Source organism: Hippocampus guttulatus, chromosome 2 (assembly GCF_054856545.1).
Source record: "Hippocampus guttulatus isolate MCC_2025c chromosome 2, RoL_Hgut_1.0, whole genome shotgun sequence".
Lineage (NCBI taxonomy): Eukaryota > Metazoa > Chordata > Actinopteri > Syngnathiformes > Syngnathidae > Hippocampus > Hippocampus guttulatus.
In genome coordinates, this window is record NC_141262.1 from 10,139,604 (window position 1) to 10,153,582 (window position 13,979).

General features: G+C 42.9%; 1 protein-coding gene across 15 annotated transcripts in view; it reads left to right on the plus strand.

Annotated features, from left to right (window-relative positions):
* Positions 1-13,979, plus strand: part of LOC147208464 (protocadherin gamma-C5-like) — a 231,170-nt gene that overhangs the window by 52,962 nt on the left and 164,229 nt on the right. Inside the window, exon 1 of one of the 15 annotated variants that reach the window (XM_086135624.1) lies at positions 1,313-3,743. The exons of 12 other annotated variants lie outside the window; for them this stretch is intronic. In XM_086135624.1, the coding sequence (XP_085991750.1) occupies positions 1,350-3,743 (2,394 nt within the window). In that variant the 5' untranslated portion in view covers positions 1,313-1,349. Of the gene's footprint in view, positions 1-1,312; positions 3,744-4,851; positions 7,249-9,974; positions 12,415-13,979 lie in introns of those variants that run through there. 2 more of the 15 variants (XM_086135742.1, XM_086135628.1) reach the window with 2 other exon arrangements.

The following is a 13,979-nucleotide window of genomic DNA, read 5'->3' on the forward strand; positions in this document are numbered from 1 at the left end:
TTGAATTGATCATTGAAGAGGTGTTTGTCAATACTGTTTGGTTGTAATTGATCTTTTGTTAAATGTTCTGGAAAGATGACTACAAAAACACACGCAGATGCGTATAAATCATTTGCACATCAGAGAAAAGAAACCTACAGCTGCTTCAAGTCAGGAAATGCAAAAACATTTTTTTTTGTTGATTTGTGTGTGTGTGTGTGTGTGTGGTTTGCCTGTTTGCACTGCTGTCAGAAGACCTGGCTTTGAATCTCCAACTGAAACCTCTCTGGTTTGAGTTTGCCATGTTCTCACTGCATTTGCGTAAGTGTTCTTCAGGTTCTCCTTGTTCCTCTAAATGTACACTAAATAGCCCGTTCTGCTATCCTTGGGTCCCTTGAAAGGCGTGGTGTGAACCCGCGGTTGTAATATTATTATAATTCCTCCAAAAATATACATGCCAGGTTAAAAGAACACTTCTTACGAACCCAGAATGAAAGTGGATTGTTGTTTGTATGTGCATGCATTTGACTGGTGACCAGGCTAGAGTTTTCCTGCATGTCTCAGAGGAAATCGGACAAGATTGTTTCCAATTACCCATAAATTTGAAGAGGAAAATTGTACAGGAAATGGATGAATGGGTCATATCCGCGAATTTACAGGATAGGTTGAAGTGGCTCCCACTTCACAGGAAGCAAAACTCAATCTGTTATTCATCTTCAACGGAGCAATTGTCTTCAGCGTAAGATGCAATATTTCTTATGGCTTCTGGTTTACTCACTGCCTTGTTCAGAAATTAACACGCACTTGTTTATATTTGAAGTCGAGTTTTCAATCCCTGTGACTCTTTGGAGAGTGCTGTGTCACTCTCTGTCCATGGTGCTGAAATGCATTTCGCACGTTTCTCTGCTGACTTCTGGAACACTTTACTCTCACTTCTCTCTTGTCAGAAAATGGGCTTTATTTCAATCCTTTGAATTTCTTATGAGAAATAGTCGTTTTCAGTCAATCGCTTTTTTTCAAATAGAATTGACGTTTTATTTTATTATCCCCATCGTGTGTCAACAGAACAGTTTAGTTTGAAAAATGAGCACTCGTGAAAAATGTCCCATAATAGTGGTCTGATTAATTAACTGAAAGCTATTTTTATTGTAGGGGGTGTTATGTCAAGAAATGCACTCTAGGTGTCAGTATGAGCTCATGAACAAAAACTGTTGAAACTCCCTCATTAATGTCGACACACAACCCGGATTTTCATTGTTTCGCTCTGCTTGAGACGCGTGAAATGCCGACGCTGTAGAAAGCTGTGGATATTACAGCGATTGTTTTTTGTTTCGCTCTTGAAAAGGAGACTTAATTTTATTTTCTGTGCAATGGAGAGCAAAGGCTTTGGGATTTTCGGGTACGGTCTTTTTTTTCTTGTCTTTTTCATCCGCATCATCGAAGGAGACGTGAGCTACTCTATCACAGAGGAGATGAAACGTGGATCTGTAATCGGGAATATCGCCAAGGATTTGGGACTAAATGTGGGCCAGTTATCTGCTCGTAAAGCACGCATTGATCCCGAGGATGACAACACACAGCACTGTGGCATCAACCTAAACACGGGTGACTTGCTTGTTCAGGAAAGGATCGACAGAGAAGGTCTTTGTGGTAAAAAGCCTTTGTGCGTCTTAAAACAAGAGCTTGTACTGGAAAACCCAATCCAGCTGCATCGTATTAGTATTCGTGTTGTCGACATTAATGATAACGCTCCACAGTTTAATGAAGACTCTCTAAAAATAGAAATTCGGGAATCGGCAGACAAGGGAGAGCGTTTTCTTCTCAGAGAAGCACACGATGGAGACATTGGAGAAAATGCTGTTCAAAGCTACACTTTGCAGCAAAATGATAATTTTAAATTACATGTAAACACTAAATCAGGTGGACGAAAGTATTGTGAATTGGTCTTGGACAAAGAATTAGACAGAGAAGATAAAAAGGACATCATGCTTTTGCTGACTGCCTATGATGGCGGCTCTCCTCAGAGATCCGGCACAGTAGCCATCCACGTCACTGTGCTGGATGCGAATGATAACGCTCCAGTGTTTAGTCAGCCTGTCTATAAAGCCAGTCTGCCTGAAAACTCTCCTCTTGACGCTTTGGTGGTCACAGTGAGCGCAAGTGATGCAGATGAAGGAATAAATAGCGAAATCTCATATGTGTTTGACCATGCTTCTGATGACAATATTAATGTCTTTATGTTACACCCCAAAACTGGAGAAGTGAGAGTGTCTGGTGTTGTTGATTATGAAAAAGTAAAATCACATGAAATGCAAATAAGTGCTGTAGATGGCCTTGGATTAATTTCGTATTCTTCTTTAATTATTGATGTGATTGACACAAATGATAATTACCCCGTCATACAACTAAAATCACTGTCAAATTCAATGGCAGAAAATGTGTCACCTGGTACAGAGGTGGGCCTCGTTAATGTGCAGGACAGAGACTCAGATCAGAATGGACAAGTCCGTTGCTCCATTCAACAAAATGTACCCTTTAAATTAGTTCCTTCTATTAAAAACTATTATTCTTTAGTGACCACTGGACAACTTGATCGCGAACTTGTGTCTGAGTACAACATTACAATCAGTGCCACTGACGAGGGCTCGCCTCCTCTGTCCTCCTCGAAAAGTATTCACATGTCTGTTGCGGACATCAACGACAACCCACCCGTGTTTGAGGAGCAGTCCTACAGCGCATATGTGAGTGAAAATAACAAAGCTGGCTCCACACTATGCTCCGTGAGTGCTCAAGACCCTGACTGGAGACAGAACGGCACAGTATTTTATTCTCTGTTACCTTCTGAGGTGAACGGTGCTCCGGTATCCTCTTACATTTCTGTGAACGGAGACACAGGGGTGATCCACGCTGTCAGGTCGTTTGATTACGAACACTTGAGGAGTTTTCAAGTCCATGTCATGGCCCGAGACAATGGTTCTCCTCCCCTAAGCAGCAATGTGAGCGTCAGCGTGTTCATATCGGACACGAACGACAACTCTCCTCAGATTCTGTACCCCGCCCCGGAGGGCAACTCCTTCATGACCGAGCTGGTCCCCAAAGCTGCACACGGAGGCTCTGTGGTGTCCAAAGTGATCGCGGTGGACGCAGACTCGGGACAGAACGCCTGGCTGTCCTATCATATTGTCAAGTCCACAGACCCGGGACTCTTCACCATTGGTCTCCACAGTGGTGAGATCAAGACCCAGCGGGACATTTCGGAGTCTGACAGCATGAAACAGAACCTGATTGTGGCCGTGAAAGATAACGGACAGCCCACTCTCTCTGCTACCTGCTCCATGTATTTACTTATTTCGGACAACTTGGCCGAGGTGCCGGAACTGAAGGACATTTCTTATGACGACAAGAATTCCAAGCTGACCTCTTACCTGATCATCGCTCTGGTGTCCGTGTCCACCTTCTTCCTGACATTCATCATCATCGTCCTGGGTGTGAGGTTTTGTCGCAGGAGAAAGCCCAGACTGTTGTTTGATGGAGCAGTTGCCATCCCCGGCGCATATCTGCCTCCTAATTACGCAGATGTTGACGGCACAGGAACTTTACGCAGCACCTACAACTATGACGCCTACTTGACAACAGGTTCAAGAACCAGTGACTTTAAGTTTGTGTCTTCCTACAATGACAACACGCTGCCTGCTGGCCAGACTCTGAGAAAAAGTCCTGCCGAATTTGATGAGATTTTTGGAGGTGCTGAACATTTTCCTGAGGTATGAGCAAGACTCACACTTTGTTGTTCTTTCAAAGGCGTTCACCCATCTGCTGTTGAAGGACTGATTCATTTGGTTAACTAGTGGTGTTTTTTTTAGAGGCAAAAGCTGTGTTTATTTTGTTCGTATTTGTATTTTATTCCATCCAAGTTTGATTGATTGTGTATTTCAATGGTCACTGTGCGTGCGCGCGTGCGTGTGTGTGTTGTGCGCGCGCGTGCGCGTGCGTGCGTCTGTGTGTGTGTGTGTGTAAACATTTGATAACCTCTCATATCCTGTTGGGTGTGTGTGCGCGGACCGTTGAAGATACCGTCAAGATCAGTTCAAAAAGTGTATTATGGGCATACTGATCGTTTTGCTGAAAGAGTTGTGGGGTGATGGGGTGCCGGTGGGGACATATTCGGAAAGTGTCGGCCAAATCGTTTATTTTATACCTACTCCCAGAGATGCGCCACAGATCAGACGTCCCCGTCCAATGACGGATTGTGTTTATATTCGTTTCAACTAGTGAGATGGGCGGGAAACGCGACTTTGACTCGATGGAAATTTAGAAATGGCCACGCGAGTGATGATTGTGGTATGCAATCACTTCTGTCAGTGCACTGTTCAAGTTACAGTTCTTGATTAGTGAAGACAAAATATGAAGCATATCTTGTGAAGATGCGATGCATCAAAATATTTTTTTTAAGGGCGCATGCTTCCGTTAGATTAGAGTGTATGAGGATTGATATCAAAACAGGAGATTGGATGAATTTACAAATTGAGTGCTGCCTAATATTTTGCACATTACCTCAATCAAGATAAGTAATTTCCATTGCATTCTGTTTGTGAAAAATACATTACAGGTCGCAATTTAAAATTTAACTCAACACTGAATTCGTGGACTTCCTTCCTACTATGTTGTTTAAGTGTGATAGTGCAAGTCGACTCAAGATGGCGATATAGACCAATCTTGAAATTACGAGTCTTTCTCTCTTTTGTGGAAGGGCGTTTGGCCGCACAAGCATTTGGGCTGGAGGGAGGATAACATCAAATTGTCGTTCCTGTAAAGTGTACAATTATAATTTGGACCTCTGTGTTGTATATATCTCATGTCCACGTCTTTTGAACGGATCTTTTTTTAATGATGGCGTCGATGTGCACCACGTTTCAGGCGCACACATTTTATTTCCTTTTCCTTTTGTTTCATTCCTCACACGGAGACGTGAGCTTTTCCTTTCCCGAAGAGATGAAACGAGGATCGGTTATTGGGAATTTAGCCAAGGATCTCGGATTGGAGGCGAGCGCGCTGTCCGGCAGAAAAGCGCGCATCGACGCCGACGGGAGTGGAAAACGTTACTGTGATTTAAACGTGAGAAACGGAGAGCTGATTGTGGCCGACAGGATTGATAGAGAGGGGCTTTGTGGTGACAAGGCTTCGTGCGTCCTGAAACATGAGGTTGTGCTGCAGAATCCACTCGAACTTCATCGAATGAATCTGCACATTCAGGATATAAATGATAACACCCCTCTGTTTAAAGATGACTTAATTGATTTGGAGATAAGCGAGTCAGCCGACAAAGGGACTCGTTTTGTGATAGAGGAGGCCCACGATGCGGATGTAGGACAAAATTCAGTTCAGCAGTACTTGCTAAAGAAAAATGATAATTTCGTTTTGTCTGTCAGTGGTAACACAGTCGAGCTTGTTCTTGACAAAGAACTTGACCGTGAAAAGCAAAGTGAAATGAATTTGCTTCTCACAGCTTTAGATGGCGGATCTCCTCGGAGATCAGGCACAGTGGTTGTACATGTCACCGTGCTGGATGCAAATGATAACGCCCCAGTGTTCAGCCAGGCCGTTTATAAAGCCAGCCTGCCTGAAAACTCTCCTCCTAACACAGTAGTCATTAAAGTTAGTGCGACTGATGCTGATGAAGGAGTGAATGGAGATGTGAGTTATGATTTTGGACATGTTACAGAAGATGTAAAGAAGACATTTAGTATTGATCGTAAAGTGGGAACAATCGCTGTAATTGGCACAGCTGACTATGAATCAAGCACTTCATATGAAATCCGTGTGAAGGCAAAAGATGGACTGGGACTCTCAACATATGCTAAGGTCATCATTTCCATCACTGATGTGAATGATAATGCTCCAGTGATACATGTAGAATCACTGTCTAATCCATTAGCAGAGAATGTGTCACCTGGTACTGAAGTGGGTATCATTAACGTGCAGGACAGAGACTATGACAAGAATGGACAGGTCCGCTGCTCCATTCAGCAAAACGCCCCATTTAAGTTAGTTCCTTCTATTAAAAATTATTATTCTCTGGTGACCACTGGTCAACTTGACCGTGAACTTGTGTCTGAGTACAACATTACAATCAGTGCCACTGACGAGGGCTCGCCTCCTCTGTCCTCCTCGAAAAGTATTCACATGTCTGTTGCGGACATCAACGACAACCCACCCGTGTTTGAGGAGCAGTCCTACAGCGCATATGTGAGTGAAAATAACAAAGCTGGCTCCACTTTATGTTCCGTTAGTGCTCGAGACCCCGACTGGAGACAGAATGGCACCGTGATTTATTCTCTCTTACCATCTGAGGTGAACGGTGCCTCTGTGTCCTCCTTTGTGTCTGTGAACGGAGACACGGGGGTGATCCACGCTGTCAAGTCGTTTGATTATGAACACTTGAGGAGTTTTCAAGTCCATGTCATGGCCCGAGACAACGGTTCTCCTCCACTGAGCAGCAACGTGAGCGTCAGCGTGTTCATATCGGACGTGAACGACAACTCTCCTCAGATTCTGTACCCCGCCCCGGAGGGCAACTCCTTCATGACCGAGCTGGTCCCCAAAGCTGCACACGGAGGCTCTGTGGTGTCCAAAGTGATCGCGGTGGACGCAGACTCCGGACAGAACGCCTGGCTGTCCTATCATATTGTCAAGTCCACAGACCCGGGACTCTTCGCCATTGGTCTCCACAGTGGAGAGATCAGGACCCAGCGGGACATTTCGGAGTCTGACAGCATGAAACAAAACCTGATTGTGGCCGTGAAAGATAACGGACAGCCCCCTCTCTCTGCCACCTGCTCCATGTATTTACTTATTTCGGACAACTTGGCCGAGGTGCCGGAACTGAAGGACATTTCTTATGACGACAAGAATTCCAAGCTGACCTCTTACCTGATCATCGCGCTGGTGTCCGTGTCCACCTTCTTCCTGACATTCATCATCATCGTCCTGGGTGTGAGGTTTTGTCGCAGGAGAAAGCCCAGACTCTTGTTTGATGGAGCAGTCGCCATCCCTGGCGCGTATCTGCCTCCTAATTATGCAGATGTTGACTGCACAGGAACTTTACGCAGCACCTACAACTATGACGCCTACTTGACAACAGGCTCCAGAACCAGTGACTTTAAGTTTGTGTCTTCCTACAATGACAACACGCTGCCTGCTGACCAGACTCTGAGGAAAAGCCCAACAGACTTTGTGGATGAGCTTCATGATTCTTTTGACCCTTTGGAGGTAGGGACATTTACTAATGTAAATAAATAAATTAATAATCATTAAAAAAATAATAATACAATAAAAACGTTATTGGGCGGCCCGGTGACCCAGTGGTTAGCGCGTCGACTTCACAGTGCAGAGGTCGTGGGTTTGATCCTGGCTCCGGCCTTCCTGTGTGGAGTTTGCATGTTCTCCCCGGGCCTGCATGGGTTTTCCGGGCACTCCGGTTTCCTCTTACATTCCAAAAACATGCATGGCAGTCTGATTGAACACTCTAAATATCGCCCCTTGGTGTGAGTGTCAGCGCGCATGGTTGTTCTCCTATGTGTGCTCTGTGATTGGCTGGCAACCGATTCAGGGTGTCCCCCGCCTACTGCCCGAAGGCAGCTGGGATAGGCTCCAGCACCCCCCACGACCCCTGTGAGGAAAAGCGGATCGGCATATGGATAGATGGATGGAACATTATTATTGTTCAGGAAGAACGTGGTGACTCTTCAAACTTGTCGTGAAAATATTTAAATAATATGACGGTTAATCGGAGACTGTAGTTGGCTTTTCCTATTTGCATCAAAACAGGCACCTTTCCTTCATTCAGCGTTTCAACGTTTTGAACTTTTACATGGTTTTCACAGTTGAAACTAGAAATAATCGCAGTAAATCACGCAGGAGGAACTCTTTGGACTATCATTCACATATCACACATGATGTAGTTACTTTCCAAGATTCCACAAATTTCATCCATTGTTTTGATTTCACATTTACTCCAAAGATCATGAAACACAATTTCCCTGCATTTGCAAAACAAATAGTTTGCCATTTCTCCCTCTGCGCTGTTGTTATACACTTCATCTGTTTCAGTTATGCCATGTATATTGATATTGTTGTTCTGTTAGAAATTATAACTCTGCCAGAGGAACATCAGAACATTCCAGTATTGGCCTTCAAAAACAAATTTTGAGTGCTTTTACTTTTGGGTAAAACTGTGTTCCCATAAAAGAGTGTATTATAGCCAATTGTTTATAATAACCAAACGTTGCAATCACATTGAGAAGGAAGTGAAATGTAAATTCGGACTCAGAGGCTCCCCATGTGTAATTTAAACAGCGTTCCCTCTTCTGGGAGCGTGCGAAGTGTGTCCGTGCCAATTTTGTTCACTGATACAGTAGAACAATTGACAAGGGAGGTTGGAGGTTTTGAGTGTCGTCCTTCATCACAAAGAAGCTGGGACTGTCAGGTTCTTTATCACTGAACTCCTCCTGCAATGGCCACCTTGCTTCATGCACTGCAGCATTGAATGCTCGAGCATAAGATCCACAAATTGTTATTACAGTTTGCAAAAAAAACAGGCACTAGTGTGATAATGGCGACTTTAAGGGAACCCTGACAGTTTCAGTTTATCGCTTATATCGAAAATACTTTTGAGGTTGCATTGCATGATGATAAGTCTTTCTTATTTAATATCATTTTGTCATGATGCAATCTCATTGGACTTGGAAATTTGGCTTTTTGATATCTTTCCATTTGAGGACAACACTTAACTTTTTTTTTTCCCAATATGAACTGCATCAAAATGAATGTATTCTGAGACAGATTGACAAGATACACAAGCCCACACCAAACTTGTAAATCAAATTTTGAGCAAACAAAAAACATAGCAAGGCTGTACCAAAAACATTCCCATACTTTTGATCAGACGCCACATTTACATGAGTGCAAATCGGACGTGACAAAGCAGCGTGAGCATGATTTCAAAAAAAAAGTCTGATAAATAACACTACTAATTTTTCAACAGAAGTTTCCATTGTTGTAGTTTCTTCATAAAAAAATATGTTCCCTTTTTTCTTTGCTTTCGTGTATCTTAATTTGCATGATTTCTTAAACGGTTTAAGCAGAAACATTATTTTTCAGCCGATTTATCGATAATCTAATTTGCACCCACAAAACGTGCATCTCACAAAATGAAGAAAAAAAACGCATCAATCCATGAAGCTTCTTGTGGTTCATGTTTGAAAAGGAATTTGTCATATGTGTTGTTGTTGGAAAACATTTAGAAAATATATTTAGACAATTTACTGGGGGGTTCGGCTGTTGACGTTACCTTCCCTGACGAAACTAACCTTTGTCAGTTATTTTTGTCTCAGCGGAATATGTTTTCATGGTCTGATACCAGTTCTGAGGATTTGTAGTTCAGGTGGTGAACCTGTTGTTCAGAAAGTCTCATGCTCATTTTGCCAGTGGAGCTTTGAAGCCAATGTGGCTCATTGTATTGTCACTCCTTTCACCCCTGTCCATGGTCCTGAAAATATGCTCTTTTTTTTGTCGCTGACATTGCAACGTTTTCTTCAGCAACTTTTCTCTTTCTTGTTAGAGAACGTTACGCTTATGTTTATATTATTTTCAACAATTTTCAACAATTTTAAAAAATTTCAACAATTTGTTTGTAGAGATGACATTCTATCTTGATACGATCATATATTTCTAATTTGCATTTTAATCTACTTTGACAAATTAGCGACCATCCAAAACCAGTCCCAATACTAATTACAGTAACTTTTTTTTCTACAACTAGCTGTTATGACAAAAAATATACTCTAGATGTCAGTATGCTCTCATTCAAAAACGGTCTTGAATTTCACACCCATTTGCGTCGACACACAAGTCGGATTTTATTGTTGTGTAGCTCTGGTTGAGACGCCGGAAAACAAGACTTCTGTGGAAAAATCGGTGGATATTCAGGAGATCATATTCATATTGTTGTTCATCTTTTGATTCAATTTTCTTTGGAGTGCAATGGAGAACGAAAGATTTGCGCCGTTTGCTTACGGCCTCGCTTTTCTTGTCTTTTTTATCCGCACCATCGAGGGAGACGTGAGCTACTCTATCACAGAGGAGATGAAACGTGGATCTGTAATCGGGAATATCGCCAAGGATTTGGCACTAAATGTGGGCCAGTTATCTGCTCGTAAAGCACGCATTGATCCCGAGGATGACAACGTGCAGCTCTGCGGAATCAACCTCAACACGGGTGACTTGCTTGTTCAGGAAAGGATCGACAGAGAGGGACTTTGCGGTAAAAAGGCATCGTGTGTTTTAAAACAGGAACTTGTCCTTGAAAACCCATTAGAACTGCACCGTATTAGCATCCGTATTCTAGATATCAATGACAATTCACCACAGTTTTATGAAGATTCACTCAAATTTGAAATACGAGAATCAGCAGTTAAGGGTGCTCATTTTCTTCTTGGAGAAGCGCATGATGGAGACATCGGAGAAAATGCTGTTCAAAGCTACGCTTTGCAGCAGAATGATCATTTTAAATTAAATGTAAACACTAAAACGGGAGGACGAAAGAACTGCGAATTGATCTTGGACAAAGAACTAGATCGAGAAAATAAAAAGGACATCATGCTTTTGCTGACCGCATATGATGGCGGTTCTCCTCAGAGATCCGGCACAGTAGCCATCCACGTCACTGTGCTGGATGCGAATGATAACGTACCAGTGTTTAGTCAGCCTGTCTATAAAGCCAGTCTGCCTGAAAACTCTCCTCTTGACACTTTGGTGGTCACCGTGAGTGCAAGTGACGCAGATGAAGGATTAAATAGTGAAATCTCATATGCGTTTGACCATGCATCTGGTGACAATGTCAACGTCTTTACGTTACATCCCAAAACTGGAGAAGTGAGAGTGGCTGGTGTTGTTGATTATGAGAAAATATCATCTTATGAAATGCAAATAAGTGCTAGAGATGGTCTTGGCTTAGTATCATATTCAGTATTAATCGTTGACCTTACTGATGTAAATGACAACGCTCCTGTAATCAATTTAAAATCACTATCTAACCCAATATCGGAGAATGTGTCACCTGGTACAGAGGTGGGCCTCATCAATGTGCAGGACAGAGACTCGGAGCAAAACGGGCAAGTCCGCTGCTCCATTCAACAAAATGTACCCTTTAAATTCATTCCTTCTATTAAAAACTATTATTCTTTAGTGACCACTGGACAACTTGACCGCGAACTTGTGTCTGAGTACAACATTACAATCAGTGCCACTGACGAGGGCTCTCCTCCTTTGTCATCCTCGAAAAGTATTCACTTGTCTGTAGCGGACATCAACGACAACCCACCCGTGTTTGAGGAGCAGTCCTACAGCGCATATGTGAGTGAAAATAACAAAGCTGGCTCCACTTTATGTTCCGTTAGTGCTCGAGACCCCGACTGGAGACAGAACGGCACCGTGATTTATTCTCTTTTACCTTCAGAGGTGAACGGTGCCCCAGTGTCCTCCTTTGTGTCTGTGAACGGAGACACGGGGGTGATCCATGCCGTCAGGTCGTTTGATTACGAACACTTGAGGAGTTTTCAAGTCCATGTCATGGCCCGAGACAACGGTTCTCCTCCGCTGAGCAGCAACGTGAGCGTCAGCGTGTTCATATCGGACGTGAACGACAACTCTCCTCAGATTCTGTACCCCGCCCCGGAGGGCAACTCCTTCATGACCGAGCTGGTCCCCAAAGCTGCACACGGAGGCTCTGTGGTGTCCAAAGTGATCGCGGTGGACGCAGACTCCGGACAGAATGCCTGGCTGTCCTATCATATTGTCAAGTCCACAGACCCGGGACTTTTCACCATTGGTCTCCACAGTGGAGAGATCAGGACCCAGCGGGACATGTCGGAGTCCGACAGCATGAAACAGAACCTGATTGTGGCCGTGAGAGATAACGGGCAGCCCCCTCTCTCTGCCACCTGCTCCATGTATTTACTTATTTCGGACAACTTGGCCGAGGTGCCGGAACTGAAGGACATTTCTTATGACGACAAGAATTCCAAGCTGACCTCTTACCTGATCATCGCGCTGGTGTCCGTGTCCACCTTCTTCCTGACCTTCATCATCATCGTCCTGGGTGTGAGGTTTTGTCGCAGGAGAAAGCCAAGACTGTTGTTTGATGGAGCAGTTGCCATCCCCGGCGCGTATCTGCCTCCTAATTACGCAGATGTTGACGGCACAGGAACTTTACGCAGCACCTACAACTATGATGCCTACTTGACAACTGGCTCCAGAACCAGTGACTTTAAGTTTGTTTCGTCCTACAATGACAACACGCTGCCTGCTGACCACACTCTGAGGAAAAGTCCAAGTGACTTTGATGAAATTTTTGGAGATACTCAAGGGTCACCTGAGGTACGATCAAGAGTCTCATTTTAGTTTGTCTAATTCACATTTTCCTGTTGGTGTTTATTACTCATGCTGTTGCTCATAATCGGTGCTTGAATCTGTCCGATTTGCTTTTGGTTGAAAGGCCGATATATTGCAGGTTGCTTGCCACTCAATCCCATTTATTGTTGGCCCACTTAGTCTTAGTTGTGCCATGTCTTTCTTCTTTCTTGATTGATTTATAGCTTGATTGGTTTGCTCATGAAATTTGATTGCCCTCAAAGATAAAGTTGTCATTGTAAGTCCGGTCATTTGATTGAGAACATTTTCTACAATGGGGTATTGCAAAAGTTTTCATGAGCCAATAACGCTTCCTCACACATATGACTTCATCTGACCCTAACATACTTATTGTGCCCCATTATGTTCACATTTTCTTAACCATTTAGTGATTTCTACCCCAGTTATCAAACTTGACATTGATCCAAAATATAATTTTTTTTCTTAATTAACAGTCTGCAATATTTTTTCTGAAGATTGTGACCAAGCCGGATGAAATTTCACAGCACAGTCCTTGAATTTGACAAGATGAATGGTCCACAGTGAGATTGCTATTATTCAGTCACTATTATTCGCCTAATCTACAGTATTTTTAATATTCTTTATACTTATAATATTTATAATATTTAAGCCTCCTCGCTGCCCATCTTTAAAACCCGCCTCAAAACTCACTTGTATTCCTTGGCATTTGACTCAGCATGACTTAGATTTGCTCTTGGTTTTGCTGTTCGGTGCTTTCTACCGTCTTTGTTACCGATTTGCTTTACTGTTTGTTGTATATGTTAATTGCTCCTTGTACAGCACTTTGTATGCAGCGGTGGCTGTTTGAAAGTGCTCTATGAATACAGTAGAGTTGAGTTGAATTGAGATTCTTTGTTGGAACTTCTCCACGACTACTTTTGTCGACTACACTTTTGGTTACTGATTGTTTAATTTTGACTTTTTGTACGAGCGGCGTAAAAACGAAAACAACAGAGTGATCATCTTCATGAAATAATGATTGACGTTTCATTTCTTGAAAAGTCACAACTTGTTAATTTTCCACAAACCAAATCAACAACAAGAATGCCTCGGTACAAAACATGCTCATCGAAAATTGTTTGCTTTCCCCAATCAGTGACACGGCATCTGAGAAAACCCCAATTTCAACCTAACTGGCCACCCGCCTCCATTTGGCTCATATCACTAAAACAAATAAAACACTGAGTACTTGGAAGGATAATCAGCAAAACATGTAAGGCAAAACATGGAGCTCCTACATTCTTTATTGAGCCTTACATGAATTTAATCTTCATCCAGGTTCTCATCAGCGACTGCTTATAACAAAAGGCCAGCCTTTGTGCCATTTAAATGCTGTAGTTGAATTAATTTGCTTTAGTCTTCCATCTGCAGCTCGTTAAACATTACAAATGAGAATTGTTTTCTGAATAAATAAAGGTTAAATCGATAAATCTAAAGAAAATTTATATTATTGGTTTGTTCAATATCTCAAGCGCATGTGTTTCTTTCATTGTAATCATTATTTGACACCA